The following is an 18458-nucleotide window of genomic DNA, read 5'->3' on the forward strand; positions in this document are numbered from 1 at the left end:
GACCACTAGAGAGCAGCTGCTCTTCTTTGCAAGAATTGAATTTCTGTCAGTTCTTTCATGCATCATGTGTTTGGAACTGTAAGTGGATCAAGTTGTTCATCTCAGCAGGGAGACTCTAAAGCCAATCCATTATACTTTTTTTTTCCTTTCTCCTCCCCTGGAGGATGGGGAGATTCTGGGAGCGTGTCTCCCCACTGGTCTCAGTCTAAGTAGATGCATTTATGATCTGAGAAACTACAAGTGTCTTCAACAATTTCATGATCATAAATGGCTGTTATGTCAAACTATTCTGCCAGTTTTGCTGCTTTATGTGAACAGTGAGCAATTCATGCACTGCTGAATAGACACAAAATTTACTTTGCTAAATCTATCTATATTCAACAGTGAGGAAAAAACGTCTTCTGTGTGATGCATCCACCATCAGGTAATTAATCTGGTGGAAAATGTTTTAAAGCTGTTTCCCCACTCTCCTTGAGCAGCTTTTTTAATCAAGTAAATGAGGTGCTGTGATTATTTTGGAGCTTCAGCTGTGCTTGAGTTCCATGACAGTGCTGCTGCTACCTAAACCTGTTGGTTCTTGCAAACTACAATGACCCGTTCTTTAATCTTTTCCTCCTAGAATCCAAACAAACATAGGCTACAGTGAAATGTCTTTCCAGTTAACATTTGTGTCAAAGGAACTGAATGTCCAGCAGAACCAGATTAAATCCTTCCTTTGCCCTGGTTTGCTTCAGCAGTACACACTAGCAGTCAGGGCAGGTCCCTGAGAATCAAGGTGTGTGCTGCTGCGTTACCGCTTAACTGTTGGAAATGTGAAAAATTGTCTTTCCTTCACCTTCTGCTTCTGATGTGTTGCTGAAAATCTGGCAGTACGAGAACGCCCTGGGAAGTAACTTTCCTTTTAAAATAGTCAATATTAAAAAAAGAGATTTATTAAGGCCTGTGATTACAATAAGTGCATCTGCTGCTGACAAGTCTCCTACACCACCGTCTGTGTTGCAAGGAATAGCAAAGAGGGGGTAGTAATTTTTTTTTTATGCAACCCTTATGGATTTTTCATGTATTTCCAAATAAGTGTCATCTTCGAGTCTTAGTTGTAGTCAGAGCTTCATATTACAAGGAATAAAGCATAAGCTCGCTCTGTCAACTTGTAGTTTTTATTAAATGAAGTCCTGATGCAATGCAGTGTGCTGCGCCAAGGAGCTCTCGCAGAGCTGATGGCTCAGAGTACTGGAAATTTGCACTAGCCTATGAATATCTGAGGCTGTCAGTAATTTAGTTGCGTGTGCTACTGTTGTCCATTCATTAGCAAGTTACCACAAGTGGGAAGCCTGTGTTACTGTTTTTCACTTAGCTTTCAGGACAGCAAGAAGTACTAAACTACAACTGTATAGCAGAACTGTTTTCCTAAAGGTGAATCTATTTTTGTTTCTTACCCTGTGTTTGCAATAGAATATTTCTTGCTTTATTCACGTTGACAACTGAAAAGCCTTGGACCTAATTAAAAGAATTTCCACTAGCACCTTTACTGAACCATTTCATTATGCTGCATTGCACAGATTGCATTTTGAAACATGGTGATAGTTTAAATCTGACCTTTAAACCTGAACTGCCAGAAGTATAAAAATCTTCTTTAAAAACACTCTGAGGGTAGACTGCATGTGTATGTGTCTGTTTGGCTAGAAATAATCTTCATATTGAGTGGACACATTATCTTTTTTTCAAACTGCTGTGTTTTTAGGCAGGAAACATTCATCATTCTGCCTGTGTAATCCACTTTGTCTTGTGTGTTAACTCCAGAGTAAACGGGAATATTTTTTTCTTAGTTTCTTTACTTATGTTTTTGTTAACATTTTCCTTTTAAAACCTGAAGTGCCTGTTGCAGTAATCCTGATTGAATAAGTGTACACATATAAAATAAACATCCTAACAGCATTCTAATTAGTCTTAGAAGAGAGCAAATAATCTGAAAGCTTAAGGAATTAGCAAAATACCTATCAGTATTCTGCTTGTTTATCAAATAGGGAAGCTGAAACACAGAAAGGCTGTTACTAGACTTCTGAACTTTTAGGTTGCTATAATGGAGCACAGAGCCTTTTCCTTCTATATAGATAACAAGTTCTTTACCTTCACTTGAAAGCTTAAAGAAAACCACTTATAAAAGTGTTTGAAATGGACTTGGAAGTTATTCAGAGTTATGGATTTTTTTATTGCTCTTAAGAACTATCTTTAAATAGTTTGCATAAGTTAATATAGGAAATAAATGCATATTTCATCCATATAACATCAGAGCACTTCAAACATACTGTTTGGGTTTGAAAATCTGATGACACTTTTACGTTTTGACAATAACAAAGCTCCTTGAGAGACATTATGTCAGTGAATAAGAGTGATCTTATTTTATGGACATGATAGATGAAGTCTGTTATCATGTGTTAGTTTATATGTGCTTATGGGCTCATTAAAGCATGGATCAGTGGCATAAGCTACAGCATTCAAATTTATAAACAGCACTCTTGTTTATTTCTGTTATGCTAAATAACTGTCATGAAATTCCTTCTACAATAGAATCTGCAGAAGAATTAAAAGGAAATGTCTTTGCAACCGTTTCAGTAAACACAAGTGCAAACAGAACATCTAGTTTTAAAAGAAGATAAAGTAGTGCACAGTATGGATTATATATTCAACACCCATATAGCCAGGCAAGGACTCACTTTCCTGCCCTTCCCAAATTGAAAAGTACTGAAGGAGGAAGTGAGGGATTTGCTTACAGGAGTGATAAAGCTGAAGCACTCAAGAATAGTTCAGTAAAATCAGCCTGTCATTTGCTGCTAAGGCAGGCTGGTAGCAAAGCCCTGAGGCAGAAAAAACTCAACTCATCTGGTGGGAGTTGAGAGATACGGATGAGGCCAGAATTCACTGTTGTTATGAGCTGGAGGATGGGGTCTTGAAAGTTAATTTGAACATCTGAACCATTAGCTTATGTTTTATGAGGTACTATTTATACTCTCAGAAAACACAGTTATGTTCACTAAAACAGAATCTGCTTACATTTAAATAATATTCCTGTATTTCTTGCGTAGTGTGAAGGATATAGAGTTAGCACAGTGGAGGTTTTATGAGTAGCATTTGAAAAAGGAAGAGCTGATAGGTATTGATAGAGTTATTTCTATTAAATTCATAGTATGGGTACTTACGGAGTCATTCGTGTTCTTCTGCAAATGAAGATGACCAGGGGCTGCCTGGCTTTCTGCTTTCCTTCCTTGTGGCTCCTTCCTGTCTTCTGCATAAAGTTTCTCATTTGCACATGACATGACCAAATGCTTTAAAAGTGCTAGTGAAATTTCTTTCAAGAATCGGTACCCATACTGTTGGGTTTGTATTGCTATGTGTTGTGTGAGATCTATCTCAAAAACTCAGCTTGTCCTGGATCTGTCTGCCAACAGCAAAACATTGCTACTGACACAACTATTTGTTAATGATTTAACGTAACCTATAACCGTTGCAGCACAGGCACAGCAAGCTTGATGTGAGTCTTTGAAAGGCTTTTTTAATCTCCTTTCTCAGCCTGTGTTTGGGAAAGACAAACACTGTCACTAACAATAATATATAGATACACAACCTTACTTCAGTAGTTACTGAGCTCTCAAGCACTAGCAAAGTGACATCAAACCAAGTTGCAACCCTCTTGTATGTATGAGACATTCTGGAGAACAGAGAACAGCAACAGATAGGCCTCTAAAACTTTAGCCCTTGATGTGTGCAGAAAACGACTGTTCAGGTAACCTGGATCATGGTAGTTTTGACTCTGCCTGCATAGAAATGTGCTGAGTTGATATTTGCTAAGTCGTGATCTGCACATGTCTCTGTGTAAATGGTAATGTGACCGTTAGGGCTGTGTTGGCCTAAAGTGCAGCTCTGAGGTAATTAAACACCTCCACAGTGGATGGGAGAGGGCAGCGAGGGTTAAGAGAAGAGCCAGCGTGCACACAGGTGGTCCAGATCTCTTGAGAAACAGGAAGAAAAACAACTTCAGTAGACAGAATGTTGTTGTTAATTTCGAATTTTTAAAGCCCCGAGGTTTTGCTTTCGGGATGGTGAGGGGGGTGTGTGGCGAGGCGCCCCCAGGGCCGCGCTGAGGGGAGCCCGTGCAGGCCGCGGCCCGGCCGGCCCCGCAGCAGAGCCCACAGGCACAGCGGGGCTGCAGCAGAGCCGACGAGGCCTTGGCAAGTGTAGGGAGGAAAGTGAGTCAAAGTGTGAGGAGGAAGGAGCAGCTGTTATGGACTGACCATTGCTGTCACCCTGTGCCTCTCAGAGAGGAGCTGGGGATGGAGGGATCAAGGTGAGCTTGTGGGGAAAAGGGGCTAGGAGCGCAGGTGGTGCAGCTTCTGGTTTTGTTTCTCGGCATCCAACTCTGTTTTAATTGGCAATAAAGTAAATTAATTTTGCTAAGTCGAGTCTGTTTTGCCCATGATGCTAATTGGTAAGTGATCTCTCTGTCTTTATCTCGGCCCACGAGCCTTTTCTTCGTGTTTTCTCCCCAAGTCTTGCTGAGGAGGGGGAGTGAGAGAGCGGCTGGGTGGGTGTCTGGGAGCCAGCCAAAGGAACCCACCATATGCATAAATCAAACTTTCGTTTTGTTATTTTCCATTAAGTCTCTGAAATACAAAGAAATATAGCCTTTAAAGGAAAAAACCCTGTATTTGCAGCAAACGTATTTCTGAGACCTACAGAATTTGTTCTTAGCCTTGGTGATGATGGGTGGCCTGATTATGCTGAACAGTGGCTCTATTAGTGTGATGTTTGAATTAATTTAGCTGAAATTCTTTCATGAATTCCAATCAAGAATGACACAGAACTTCACGAACTACCTTTAAAAGAGTACTCAACAGTGTGTTAAGGATGGGTGGAAATTAGGAAGGAAGGTTGAAATGAAGCTTTGATTTTCCCAATGGTCTCTGAATAGAACCCAATCATGTCTTAGAGAAGCAGTACAGCTTCAAAAGTAATGGTTTTAGAACTGAGAAATTCAACTCAGAATTCACAATGTCACTTTTTGTCATAACTGCTGTGGTCGTTAGCACATTTTTCATTTAGCTGTGCCCGATGTGTTAAGCTTTGTTTGTGATATGAGGGTAATCTGGCCCCATTGTGTGATTTCAGGTTTCTGCACTGAAGAACAGATTGAAGAAAGTCTCTACAACCACTGGAGATGGTGTTGCAAGAGCATTTCTAAAAGCACAAGCATCATTCTTTGGGAGCTACAGAAACGCCCTGAAAATCGAACCTGTAAGTGGGAAATTAGTAGGTTTAAGATTAAAATCTGCAGCTGTGGTGGGGAAAAAAGCTAACAAGAATTCAAAATGTAGTATAATCTGCTCTACCTAAGGTCAGCATTGTGTCTCTTTGGCTGACTAGTACTGAAAATAATGTTCCAGTCTCCAAAAAAGAAAAATTGCTCATGCAACAAGCATGATCAGTCACAAAGGGGAAGACTTCTTGTGGAAGGTATAGGTACTGCATGGTTTTGAAGACAGTCAAGTTACAAGAAAGATGATAAAAGAGTGTAAATTTACGATCACAGGAGGCTGGTGTGGATTTCCTAAAAGGAGTACTTTTTATACCATATATGCTTGACTTTGAAACATGCAAATTTATGGAATCATGGAGTTTAAGAAAATAATCTCTTTACTATTTATGCTTTTACAGAAGTATGAAGAACATCTGGAGTTGTAACTATTGACAATAAATGTTCTATTAGGGAAATTCAGTCTCTTGCTTCAGCTCTGGTTCAGAGCTAATGTCTATTTAGCAACGATTAAGTGCCACCTGAGTGGGGGAAGGATTTTTCTCTACTTGATCTTGGGTTTTATTGCTTCTACTGAGGCATCTCTTCCTGGCCTACTGCAAGTAGCTTTGTGAATTTCAAATCAGTCCAGACAAATTTGATGTATTTCCACATGTGTTTGTGACACTCTGGTTTTGCCACCGTGTGCTTAGGGGTTTCCTTGGAAAGTGTGTACATTTTGCTGACAGGCAGAGACAAGGTCAATGGTGAAAGGAACATTCAAGTGTAATTCATGAGATAGGTCCCAGAAACATGAGTGAAAAGTACTAACTGCAGAGTGATCCACAGACTGTTTCCAAAATACATACCTTCCCTACTTCTGAAGCAGGGAATACTAACTGTGCAAGTCAGTTGCAGTGATAGATTTCAGTGCAGTGTTCATGGGCTGATTCAGTCTCCACAGAGGACAAACCACTTTTTCTGTCTTAATGCCTTCTCCTCCCATCTGCAAGTGTTTGGAGGCAGAATGGGAAATTGGTGGTAGCAGTGGAGAGCTTGAATACCACTGGGAGATGTAGAGTTCTAAGTGTAAGTGGGGAGGCTAAATGAGTGAGGTGAGAATGAAGGCTTACTAGTTGAGAAAAGGTGTTGTATTTCGTATTCTCCTGCTGTGTGAAGATTAATGAAGAATTTTGGCATGCAGACAAGTAATAAATCTAACTTTAATCATGATGTTATAGGAAAAAAGCAGGAGTTGGACTCAGGCATAGTGTTTCTTGAGGTTGAGGATATTTCAGTAACTAAAGTTTATGCAGTACTGTAGTTTGTCTTACTTGCTGGTTTTAAAGCCAGAAGGTTAAAAAAAAGCCAGTCTGAATTTTAAATGTTCCAGTTTTCGCCATCAAAGAAGCAGCATTCCAACAATTCAGGTGCAGGGTTCCAGAGTTACTGTCCTTCCACATCTCAGTGGTGAATCCATGTGTCATGTGCATGGAAAAAAATAGTGTTGACTTGTGTCTAAGTGTAAGTGTTGGGCTTTTAAAGCATCTGAAGTGAAATAATGGGAGGTATTTAAAATGTTATCCATATAAATAACAAAAATGCAACCAGCCCCGTGAGCCTCCTTTAACCATGTGGGGGAGACTTCCCTTCATCCATGCAGGCTTCCTTGTTCTCCCATGCTCCTCCCTGTAGTTGCCAGGCAACTCTGGGAATATTGGTGTATGCTTTGCCTAGCTGTGTGTATGAGATTAACTAGTTAGGGGGTTTTGAAGAAAAATAAAAATTTAAGTAGCTTTTTTGGAAATGCCATCTGGTGTTTTGAAGGCTGAATGTTAAAGATGAGCATTGGAAATCAGTTGACGATGGCACACCCCTGGAAAGTGCAACTTTGAGGGACAGCTAACCTGAGGAAGCAGAACAAACTGTTTGGTTTGCTTATGATTCCATCAAAGAAAGCTTGTAAATGTAATTGCCCAACCCTGACATCAAATCTGATTCTGATAATCAGGAAGTGCACGTTTGCAGGGCTTTCTTTCCCAAGTCCTTTCTTAAATTCAAAATTTACTTTCCAATTATGCACTTTGGTATTAAGTTTTAGATAACTACAATTTGCAGATGTTTCATGTGCTGAAAATGCCAGAGTCAAATGACCTACACTCTGTTTCCAGTTTTGCCATGGACACCTGTGAGGTATTGGACAGCTCATACAACTACTTTCTATTTTACAATTGGTTTAGAATATGCCAACAGTAAATGGAATTGCTGAGAGACTCTCCTTACTGTTGAAAACATCACACTTGAAAATTAGTTCAAAACTATTGGATAACCTGATCTTAAGAAGATTCAGCAAAACTCCAAACAACAGCGTGTAATGAGTGAAACAATTAAGAAATGTACTTGCTAAGTTCACAACAGAAAATGGGGTTGTAATTTAATAACAAAGCATCCTAACTGGCAATTAGTAAGGCAGCTTGCAATTTAAAGCTCCGTGCTTCTCTGTTGTGCTGTGCTTCCTAACTCTGTCTTCTACACAGCAATTAAATCCATTGTTATTTCCTGTCAGCTGGTTAGCTCCTTTTGCTGAGTTTGTGGATTATGTACTAACAGGTGTTCCAAGTGGTCACACTGCACATCTTCACTTACAAATGTGGAATGATGGGAGTTTCTTGTTGAATAGTGGAAGAATATGAAAGTGCATGCAGGTACTCTTCAGTTGCCCTGTGCTGATGGAGACACACACAGTAAAGACCACAGTGGCTGTCGCAATTTGCTTTAAAATCTTAATATCTCTTTGGAAAGAGACTGTTACTAGTGCAGTGGTTGCAAATAAAATCATTTTGATGTGTCTGAGACAAATAGAAAAGCAAATGGAAAAAATACCTTCTAGGAAAAGAATGTATTTTCAAATCTCTCCATTGTGATTCTTGTCTTTTATCACATTCACATGAATAATATGGAGCACAAACAACACCAAACATGGTGTGGTTCTTTACATCCTATGTCTGTTCATTTAAAGTCATTGGTAATTAGGAAATAAAATCAAAGGAGCAGCAGCTTTTCCTCTGCTCATGGATTTTTTCTCCTAAGACAATTTAATTTCATAGACCAACTCCTGTGGTATAAGTTGAGTTTTCAGGATAAATGGTGTGAAGCTATTTTTCATTATTCTGTGTAGGCCCAGAATATGTCACAGAGCAGACTTTAAGTTGACATTATACTTGGGCACAGTAGGAGCTCTTACTCTGTTCAGAAGATTTACTCTAACGGCTCAAGGTTATGTCACGTATATACAAACCAGTCCACTGCCAATGAATGTGTCTCTGTTGCTGTGAACTCCCTGAGGCCTTCAGTACCTCGAACTTTTGCATGAAAAAGCATGTCTAGATAATACAGTCTGCAAGTCTAGTCATAAGATTTATGTAACAATAACTGATGGAGTTGTTTCTTACTGGGTATTTGTGTTTTCTGTGGCTGCATTAAGCCAGATTTTAAGTAGAAGGTATCTGTTATGTGTGAAATACCTGCAATCCACAAACCTCTGTTGCTATTAAGGAAAGTAAACCACATTAGAGGCAGTGTGTTTACTTGGCTCTGTTGAGGCAGTTTGTTATCTTTATGAGTATTGGATTTCTAGCAGTGACACCAACGTGAGTGTTTTGTTCACTTCAATGACTTTTAAAAGATTGGTGGTTTTTTTTGCCATTTGCAGAGGGAATTCACAAATGTCGTCAATCTCCAACAGCACTTGCTGTCTAATTGCTACGTGTGTCTAAAGGTGGTTTGTAGTAGTTAATAGCTCTGTGTGCGTTGGTAGCAGAGGGGGCAGGTGAGGCTCCGATTTTCCGCCCCAGCGCTGTGGGCTCTGCACTTTCCTCTGCTGACACCCAGTGGTTAGCGACAGCATTTAATTGGGTTTCTTCCGCGGACAGTTTTTGTTAAGAAACAGACACCCCAACACCCCTGATTAAAGGTAAGCTCATGCTGTGGGTTGACCAAGAGCAATGGCATGTAGGGTGTGATACGGTACGATGTGCTGGGCTGAGGCTGGTGATGCTGGAACAGCCAGCCTCAGCCATATGGGTGCTTTTCCCCCTACCTTGAATGATAATTCAACAGGAGGCTCCAAGTTTGAAGTACAGGCTTTCTGTGTGTTCCCCACATACGTGGTCACTGCAGTGAGCTTTGTAAAGAGAATTCTGTGTGCTTAATACAACACTTTCTAGCTTGACGGGTTTGAAAAGCTTGTTTACTTGCACTTTGCTTTGAAAATCTGTGCATTCTGAACAGGTATTTCTGTTTCCACATCTTGGTTCTTTTGTCTGTATGTCATTGCTATAAATACACTGCAAGGGAAAGATTTCTGTGCTCATTTTTCTTTTGCAGTGCTGCTAATTTTTGTATGGTTAATTAAGGGGAGGTAATTTTAACAGTCATAACCCAAAAATATGTCAGTATCTTAAGTGCTCCTGCAGATAGCTTTCTCTTCAACTTTACTGTTTTGCATTAAAAACTTCTTATATGAAGGGACTGTAAAATTTGGTGTCTGTTTTCATGACACAGCGTACATGGCACAGAGATGTGTGTGTAATGCAGCGTGAGCTGAAGTAGCCTGTTGTATTTCTCATACACCATTGAAGAGACATAGCAGTGCATGAGACTGACATTAATTGTATAAGTGTAAAATTTCTGATTAACTTCAGTTGGTCTGAATTGATTTGATTTAAATTTAGTGTAAATGTTCTTTTAAGTAGATACATCTAAAGGTGTTTCTGTTTACTCTTAACAGAAAATCTCTGAGGCAGAGTACTTTTCTACTTTCATGTTTTTTACACACTTTGATTAGTGAGTTAGTTGCTGATTTGTGAAGAGGAGAAAATGTCTAAACTGTTACAAATGTTTACTAATCTTAATATGAAACTACTTCTTGAAACTCATGTATGTATTATATATTCCAGTTTTCCAGCTGCCTTAGCTGAACTCCATTGGGTGTACCTGTATATGGCTTTACATATCCATTGCTGCCTTAGTCTTGTCCTGTCAAGGCCTGTTAGTTGATATTTGATGAACATATGGCCGTTCCAGAAGGAAACACGACGTTGCTTTCCAATTCTTTTTTTCTTGATGTAAAGATCTTGCAAAGCAATAGACTTAAGATGTCCTGCTGCCATATATATTGTTAGTAGGTATTCCTTCCTCAGAATCTGGGCTGCCATAGTATCACTACCATGGTATGAATCTTTCCATACACTTGGTCATACTGTGCTGAGACACTGCACAACTGAACTCTAGAAACCTCAATGTTTCTGAGTAAATTTGTTCTGAACTGGGACATGGGATCGCTTTCAAATGAGACATTAAAGTTCCTCAAAATTTTTCACTGCAACTTGGCAGTGAAATGGCATTTTTAGGAGGCATACACCTGCATTCTGGACAGGACACAACTTGGCAAGCACCCATTAAAAATTATTGGTGTAATTTCCTGTATTTGTTGTAAGCTCTTATTAGAGAATCTGCCTTTAACAGCTGTTGCTGTTCTCAGTGTCAGTACACTGGTGCAGCCGCTGAATTGCTGTCTTCTACGAAAGTAAATATGTTTTCCACAAATCCACTTGCACAGTTGCAATTTCCTACTATCCCTGGATATTGTGTTTAACATCTCATCAATCTTACTAGAGTTGTTCCTTGTGTGAGCTCTGAATGAGTTCTTATTATCCAGGGGACTGTCGCTAACTCTAATGAACTGAAGTATTGATGTTACTCTGGCGTTGTGTGTTTGCTGGCGAAGAGCTGTGTGCACTTTGTAAGAAAGCTGTTGCTCTTTACTTCTGTAAATTCACGGCCAAGGAAGGTAAAGTTTAGATTAGTCCCGTAGATATTTATGTCCCCTACAACACTGGGAGTTTCAGAGTGTTTCAAGAGGACAGTTTACTTATCCATTTTAGGTTTTTACACCACTAAGGACTTTTGCTTTATGGAACCAGTAACACAAAGTGATAAGTTTCTCGGGAAGCTATTAGAGCAGCAATATGATGGCAAGATAAAGGCCACTGTATTAGTTATTTTATATCAGTCTCTTGCCTAGACTAACACTGTAAATTCCTTCAACAATTCTGGATCCATGAGATCTGAGTGGGATAGAAGTCAGAAAAGTTGGTGATGTGTGGTGCAGAGTAAAAAAGCAAATGCCAGATGGGTCCAAAAGGAAATTTTGTTGGAATGTGTGTGCAGTAACATTAAAAAAGTGCATATTACATACTGGTGCATAATTCATTTTGAAAAGGCTTTGTAGCATTCAGTGCTTTATCTGCTATGAAGTATGATTGTTGCCATGGTGAATTATTTTTTTAAGTTATTCAGTGGAAGAGTAAATAGTTGTTTCCAGCTCCCAGTAATTGCCACATCCGAGTTTCTTCCCCTACATCCCCACATTCCTGACTTCTGCAGAAGTAGCACTTTTTTCTGCATGTATATTTTAAAGGTATATGTGGTACATGGAGTAGATCCTTCCCTTTCAGCAGAGCTGTCTCTGTAGGTCAGGGTTTTAGGAGTGTTTGTCCATATATAGTAAAAAAAGAAGGAGGGTCACTAATGGTTATATTGTGTCTGTACAAGCATGTTAAAAAATCCCCACAGCTACAGAGAAACAGGGAGTAGAAGCATATAAAATAAAGCAGTTTTGTTGTGCTGCTTTGAAATATACAGCAGCGCTAACTTGAATAGGGATTTTCTCCCACTCATATTTACTATTTTCCTGTTGGAGTGCTGTTAACTCACAAACATTTGCCTGCAGAGACCGTGTAGTGGTGCCTAAATGGTGCTAATTTCTAACTCTCGTCCTGATGACTTTGGGAGTATACAATGACAGCGGCATTGGCAGTGACAGCATGAAAAACCTGAAGTTTGTATGACAAACAGAGATAAATTGGATTTCTGTGTATTCTGGAACTGAAACATAAGACTGTTTTCCCTCGTATGAAGGTTCTGTGTTTCGTGACATTTTGAAGGCCCTTTCAACAATCTCACTCAGAAGCTACCTGTAACTATTGTTATGTTTTACCATTTATGGAGAGTTTTCTGGAAGACACACTACCCAGCATTCAGAATCACTGACTGAAAAGGATTTGTTGGGGAAAGACAGTTTTGTTTGTTTGTTTGTTTGCTTTCTGTGTGTTTTTGATTTCATTTCAATCCTGTTGCTGTTGGGTCTCTGAGCGTTACTGTTGCTATAGACAAGTTGCAGCTTTTGCTTTTAAACCTTAAAAATGGGTTTTTTTTTTAACAAGCATTTACTGTTCTTTAGAATGCATTTAATATTCTACATCTATGTCTGTTGAGATATACATATGTTAATGAAACTGAAAAGACATTCTCTTTAATCTCTTATAGCAGTCTGTTATGTAGTAAATAGAATTGTTTTGTAATTTCCAAACTGTTAAAGATACTGTGTTGTACAATTCTGCATGCCAAGCTAGGAGAGGAAAACTTAAGATTCTGAAGGAAAGGTAATAAAAAACAATATCTGAGAAAGTTCTCAGGACCCTCTGCTGAATATGGGTGGCATTTCTGACTTAGATGCCTCAGTCAAATTCTCCTGCCCATTGTGTGTGTTATAGTGAAAAAAAAACAAACTCGCAACAAAACCCAAATCCAACCAACCAACCCCATCCCCAAACCAGCAGGTTTGCTGAATGGTTTCGTACTTCAGTCTAGAAACATTGCCTGAAGTATCAGATCGTGTGCTCAGTGTCTTGTAGTGCATTAACAGCAATAACCACTGCAGCGCTGAGTCCCTTTGGATGTGGCTTTCAGGATGCTGATGTTCACAGGGCTGCTTTAGAGATTATTAATGTTTATCTGTCTCATGCTGACATTTGAGTTTTTGTGGTACCTTAGTTTGTTGGAACCTGTGAGTAAGCTGAAGTATCTCATGTTTCGTCATATAAGTAACTTTGCAGCCTCGGTAGAAATTACACGTTCAGCCATCAGACTGGACAGGGTCACACTGTCTTCTGTGTTGGTGCTGCAGAAATAAAAGTAGCTTTGTTCAAAAGCCTCTAAATCTTCCTATTACCAGGGAAGGTTGTACAGTGAAGAGCAGCTCGGTGATACTTCAGCTTTACTGTGGAAAGATTTGTACATTCAACTGATAAATTATTTGCCTGTGCCTTTCACACCTGATTCTCAGGTGTTTTGTGCTATTTGATACACTTTTTGTTTCTCCTCAATTGTTTTCAAGCCTTTCTTTGTGTGTTTTAGACTGACTTTTGCCGGTGTTTCTATTGTATTTTCTCCTGATACTTTACTTATAATTGAGAGTGCACAGTCTCAGCAAGCAATGAAGCAGTGTGCAAATGCCACCATGCAGGAAAAGGGGAAGATATTTCCTGAACTAATAAAGCGCAGGGGACTTTAGAGTAGAACAATGAAGCCAGTAAACAAACACCAAGCTTTAAATAACATGGCCATTGAATTCAGCTTCTGTCTAAGACACTCGATGACTGTGTCTTTTAAATGAGCTGCGAGTAAGTTGCACTTGGTATTAGGAAAAAAAACCCCAAACACTTCCCCACACACATGAAAAAACCCAACCCACGTTAAAAATGCCCCAGCCCAAAAGGCTGTGTGGGCAGGTAGGGAAAGAATGACATTTCCATTTGCACCACTATGCACAGCCGTACAATTAAACAGAAAGCATGACTTCCTTTGAAAGAAGATGGTAGAAGGAGCTTTGGATTTGTAAATTAGACTAAAGTAGCAGGCAAATTTGATGACAAAATGATAAAAAATGAGCATATTTAGTCAGTTTAGGAACAAACTAATAGAGCTTTGTAATAGAAAAGTCCTGGCACTCTGGTCTTTCACCACTCACGTTTTAGTTTGTGTATGAATTGGAGATATGGTTTATACTCTTGTAGTGCAAAAAAGAATAAAGTGAAAGACAGTAAATCAAAATTATTTGTAATGATTTGCATAGCTGGGTGATAGAGCTCATGCAATGAAAGCCTAAAATGCTGTTGGGTTAAAGAGAGAATGAGACATTTGTATGCGTGGCATAATTGACAGTTCAGTTGGATTGCTTTCCATGGCAGGCAGCCTGGGAGACCTGCTATCATTCACAGTTGTGTTTTTCTTCCGAGTCACATTGAGATGTTCTGATACTGCCCTGGGGCTCAGCAAAATCACCTGTGCCTGGAGCTTCAGTAGCGTGCTTGCTGTCATCTTGGGGCCTCAGTCCCGGGGAGAGGTGCTGCTTGCCTGGGTACCCACAGTGTGCTTGTTACTTGCATAAGGGGAAATTATGGCAGGGGACTAAGGACTAAACCCCTTTTCTGGTTTAGCTCTGCATGTCATCAGAGTATTGGGCAACTTTACTTCACAAATAGATTGGTTTTCCTATGAGCAGAACAGAGCATTAGTGACAGATAAAACTCTGGTTCACGACCAAAGTGCTGTATAGGCAAAAATTAATCCAACACTCAGGACCACTTTTTTCTTTTTTCATCTGTTTTGGGGGGCACAAAAAACATAAACTCCACAGAGGGCTGATAAATGTTGTTCTTTAGAACACACTGCTGGTAAGTTTTACTGTCTGGTAAAACATCAAATGAAGAGATTCGGTCTTTTCTTATCTTTTTCTAATTTAATTCGCTGTTTTCTGTTCCTTTCATTCAACGAGTAGCAGCTTTTGGCAATGACAGATATTCTATTGTGACTGAAATATGCATTTTGTAAGTCATAACTTTACTTGGTATTTAAATAAACTGTGTATGTACAGCGTGCAAGATTTATGCAGAACACAGCTGGAGGTATTCTGCTCAGAATTCCTATGGTTTAAAATGTCTCTTTCAAGTTTGAAAATGTGTTGTGAAGTAGATACCATTATGATAATTGGAAGTTCAGCTTCTCTGTCTTGCTCCATTATTTTTTTGAATACAATTAACACATCACACACACTTCACCTGGTCTCTCCTCATTTACCTCTGACACTTCCTTGATATTTATTTAGACACATGTGGTGTCTTTGCTTTGAACTCAATAGTTGGTATATTCACGAGATTATTTTTTTAATAAACATTTTTCTTGTTTGGAGATATACAATTAGTTTGCATTGTTAGAGAAAAGTATACATATTGATGTCAATTTAAGTCTTTTACTTATTTGTTAGATGATCAAGACATAAATTGTATAAAGATTGTAGAGAAAACTGTGATTACTCTCAAATCAAAATACCTGCTGAGAAGTTGCAGAAGCAGCTCCTTTTATTATAGTTCTCATGAGGGAACAGTACAGAGAAGATGCAAAAAGGGAGATGTAGAGAATTTTCTTAAAAAAATGAATAATACATTTAATGTGCAATTGTTCTATTTTCTTTAAGGTAGAATAAACATCAAGCACAGAACTCAGTGTTTTGTTTGGATTAGGGTTTATTCTTTCACATTCAGTAGCAACGCTTTTATTTCTGAAAACAAAGAAAGGACAGTGAATTTATTTTACAAATAGAACCTAATCCTTAGACTTAATTAATTACTATTGGCATGGTTTTTTGTATCCTAAATTATTTCTATAGTGTGCTGTGTTATGTAATGGGTATAAAACTATGTGCAGCAGAATGCTCATCTCCTCCAGAAGACAGCTAAAATTATGTGAAATAGTTTTTATCATGTTGGAAAAACAAAAAAGGAACAAACTGATCAAATGTCAGTGATACCTCAGGAGAGAGTAATATGAAAATATGATAATAATTTAATTAGTGTGGGAAAATTTGGTTTGGGGCTTAAGTTAGGGTTTTTTTCCATTTTATTTTTGTTTTAGGAACATGAGTTTTAGAAACACTCCTAAGGCTTGGAGATCTGCTAAAGAAAAAATCCATTTTAAGCTTAATCCTCCTGCTAAAGCAGGAAATTATTCTGGATCGTTTCACTAAACTTCATTAGTTACAGTTTGGAAGGAACTGGGGCTGTGCTTTTGTGGAGTTCCTGTTCACTGTCCAATCCTGGGACAGCTGATTTCTGTAATATTTTCAGTAACTGTATTACTGAAGATGTCTGATTCTTGTAAAACAGTTTATTGCAAGAAGAAGGTGTCACCTACGGAATAGGAAACACTTGCCTCAGTTTTACAATGGAATTGATCAACTCAAGCTTTCCAGGACCAATACTCTCAAGGTTTTCATATGAAAGTTCAAAGCTGTTTAGAAAAAAAATAGAAAGTAAGCCATGCCCTTGAATGAGTTTTGTACAAAGCATGGGGGGTTTTGTTACAAATGATTTGTCTCTCAGTTCTCATACATTGCAGTCTTCGTTTCCTGCAGCACTAGGTGGTTGTGAAATGGAAATCCACAGTCAGTGAAGGGTTCTGAACCGTTGTCCATAGCAAAGGAAGTGATAACATACAAAGATGAGGTGTGTTGCTTTACTGTAGCCATCACCATGGAGAGATCCATTGTTCTACCCTTGCGTCTTTGCTGGGTTGCTTAGGGAAGGGCATGATGCAGAAACCATTAGAACGGGGCACTTATAAAGGAAACCTATGTCACAATAATTCCAAAAGAAATCATTGTTTTCTTCTGAGATACCTTTGACTCGGACTTCCAGTTTTCAAAATGCACGTTAGAAATGATCTCTGTATAAAACTGCCTGGAAGAGTGGGGGGTTCATTTTTTTATTATTTTGTAATGAAATCATTCTGTAATAAAATATTTCAAGTACTGGCTAAGCTGTAAAGCTTAGGGCTGATAAACAAAGCATCTGAAGCCAAATGGCCCCTTAGCTAACCCCAATTAAAATAAAGATTTCATTGCGCTCTGTCCTGACAGAGAGGGAACATATTGTTGCCTTTAAGGGAGTTTAGTTTAGTTAATGAAAGAATTTATTTCATTTTTTCAAATGCAGAACCTAATTAAATAAGTTTCAACTTGACTTGTAGTTGAGGACATTTTAACTCCTTAAAGGTTACTTTTGTGTCCAAGTGTAGCTGCCTTTTGAATAATTTCTGATGCATTATTTAGTTTGTGATGTATAGAATAAGAAGTTCTATGGCAGATCTCCTGTGAGTAACTATTTGCCTGGTTTGTATGTGTATACATAGACATTGTTGGTTCTAAAAGTGTAAAACTTATTGTTGATGTTACTCACCTCAAGCATCCTGTTTGGCAGTAAGTATTCCTCAGAGACAGTAATTTAAACTAGATACTTAAAAGTAAAGAGGAAGGAAAGGTGGTTTGCTTTTGCTCTGAATGCCCTCTAAAAGCTGTAAATGATATCTGTACATTGCTTACACCTCTTATTTGATGCAAAGAAAGATATACCAAATAATTATTTTTAGTGGAGCTCTCCAAGCAGTAGTTAAAATCTGTAGCTCTAGAACATTTTTTCTTCGAGAGGATTAATGGTGAAAATGAAAGCAATTTGTAAGGATTACAAATGTGATTAGTTTGCCTTTCCTCAGGATCCGTCTGTACTTGTATAAAGTTCATCCCCCACTTGTCAACTAATAATTTATTACATATTCTCCACTGAGAATGTATGAAAAATCAACAATGCTTTTATCTAAAGATGCTTTCTGCTTACATACAGGAACACTTTCAGTTTAATTCTTGAAGGCAGTCACAGAATGGGAACGTCATTGCTTCATTTCTTGCCTGAAATTTAAAAAATGCTCAATGGTTGCTGCATCATATGAGCTGTGTTACAGTCTGCAGTGAATGGCAGGGAACAGTGCTGGTTGGCTGTGATGTTTATACTTTGTCGATGTAGTAACTGTACTTAAAAGCACCTAACCAGCATTGTTCAGAAAGTGGAGGGTTCTTTTAAATTACTCCTTACAGAAGCTGAATCTAATTGAGGAGTTTTGTGCTTAGGGTAAATAATTTTTAGTTGTGACAGATATGTAAATCTCTTCCCCAAACATACCTATTTACAGAGATTGGTTTGGAGCAGTGGCTTTCCACTGAACAGGGAGGACTTCATCATAATTTTATTGCCATGCATATGCTGTGTCCCCTTACTTGGGGATTTTAAGCTAATGTTTAGAGTGTGTTCTCTTCCAAATGTCTCATGATCATGTGTTCTCCTTTGACATGTTTAAAAAATTGCATTCCAGCTCTCTTAAAATGAGTTTCCAGGGTGAGCAAAGAAGCTGTCTCTGATAAAGAGCTGTTGATTTCCCT

General features: G+C 38.7%; 1 protein-coding gene across 5 annotated transcripts in view; it reads left to right on the forward strand.

The window, feature by feature from the left end:
* DENND1A (DENN domain containing 1A) overlaps nucleotides 1-18458 on the forward strand; it is a 177557-nt gene that overhangs the window by 104997 nt on the left and 54102 nt on the right. For all 5 annotated transcript variants that reach the window (XM_062011582.1, XM_062011584.1, XM_062011585.1 and 2 more), the window contains exon 13: nucleotides 5164-5289. In XM_062011582.1, the coding sequence (XP_061867566.1) occupies nucleotides 5164-5289 (126 nt within the window). The remainder of the gene's footprint in view (nucleotides 1-5163; nucleotides 5290-18458) is intronic.

The sequence above is a fragment of the Colius striatus genome, chromosome 19 (genome assembly GCF_028858725.1).
Source record: "Colius striatus isolate bColStr4 chromosome 19, bColStr4.1.hap1, whole genome shotgun sequence".
In the NCBI taxonomy this organism is placed as follows: domain Eukaryota; kingdom Metazoa; phylum Chordata; class Aves; order Coliiformes; family Coliidae; genus Colius; species Colius striatus.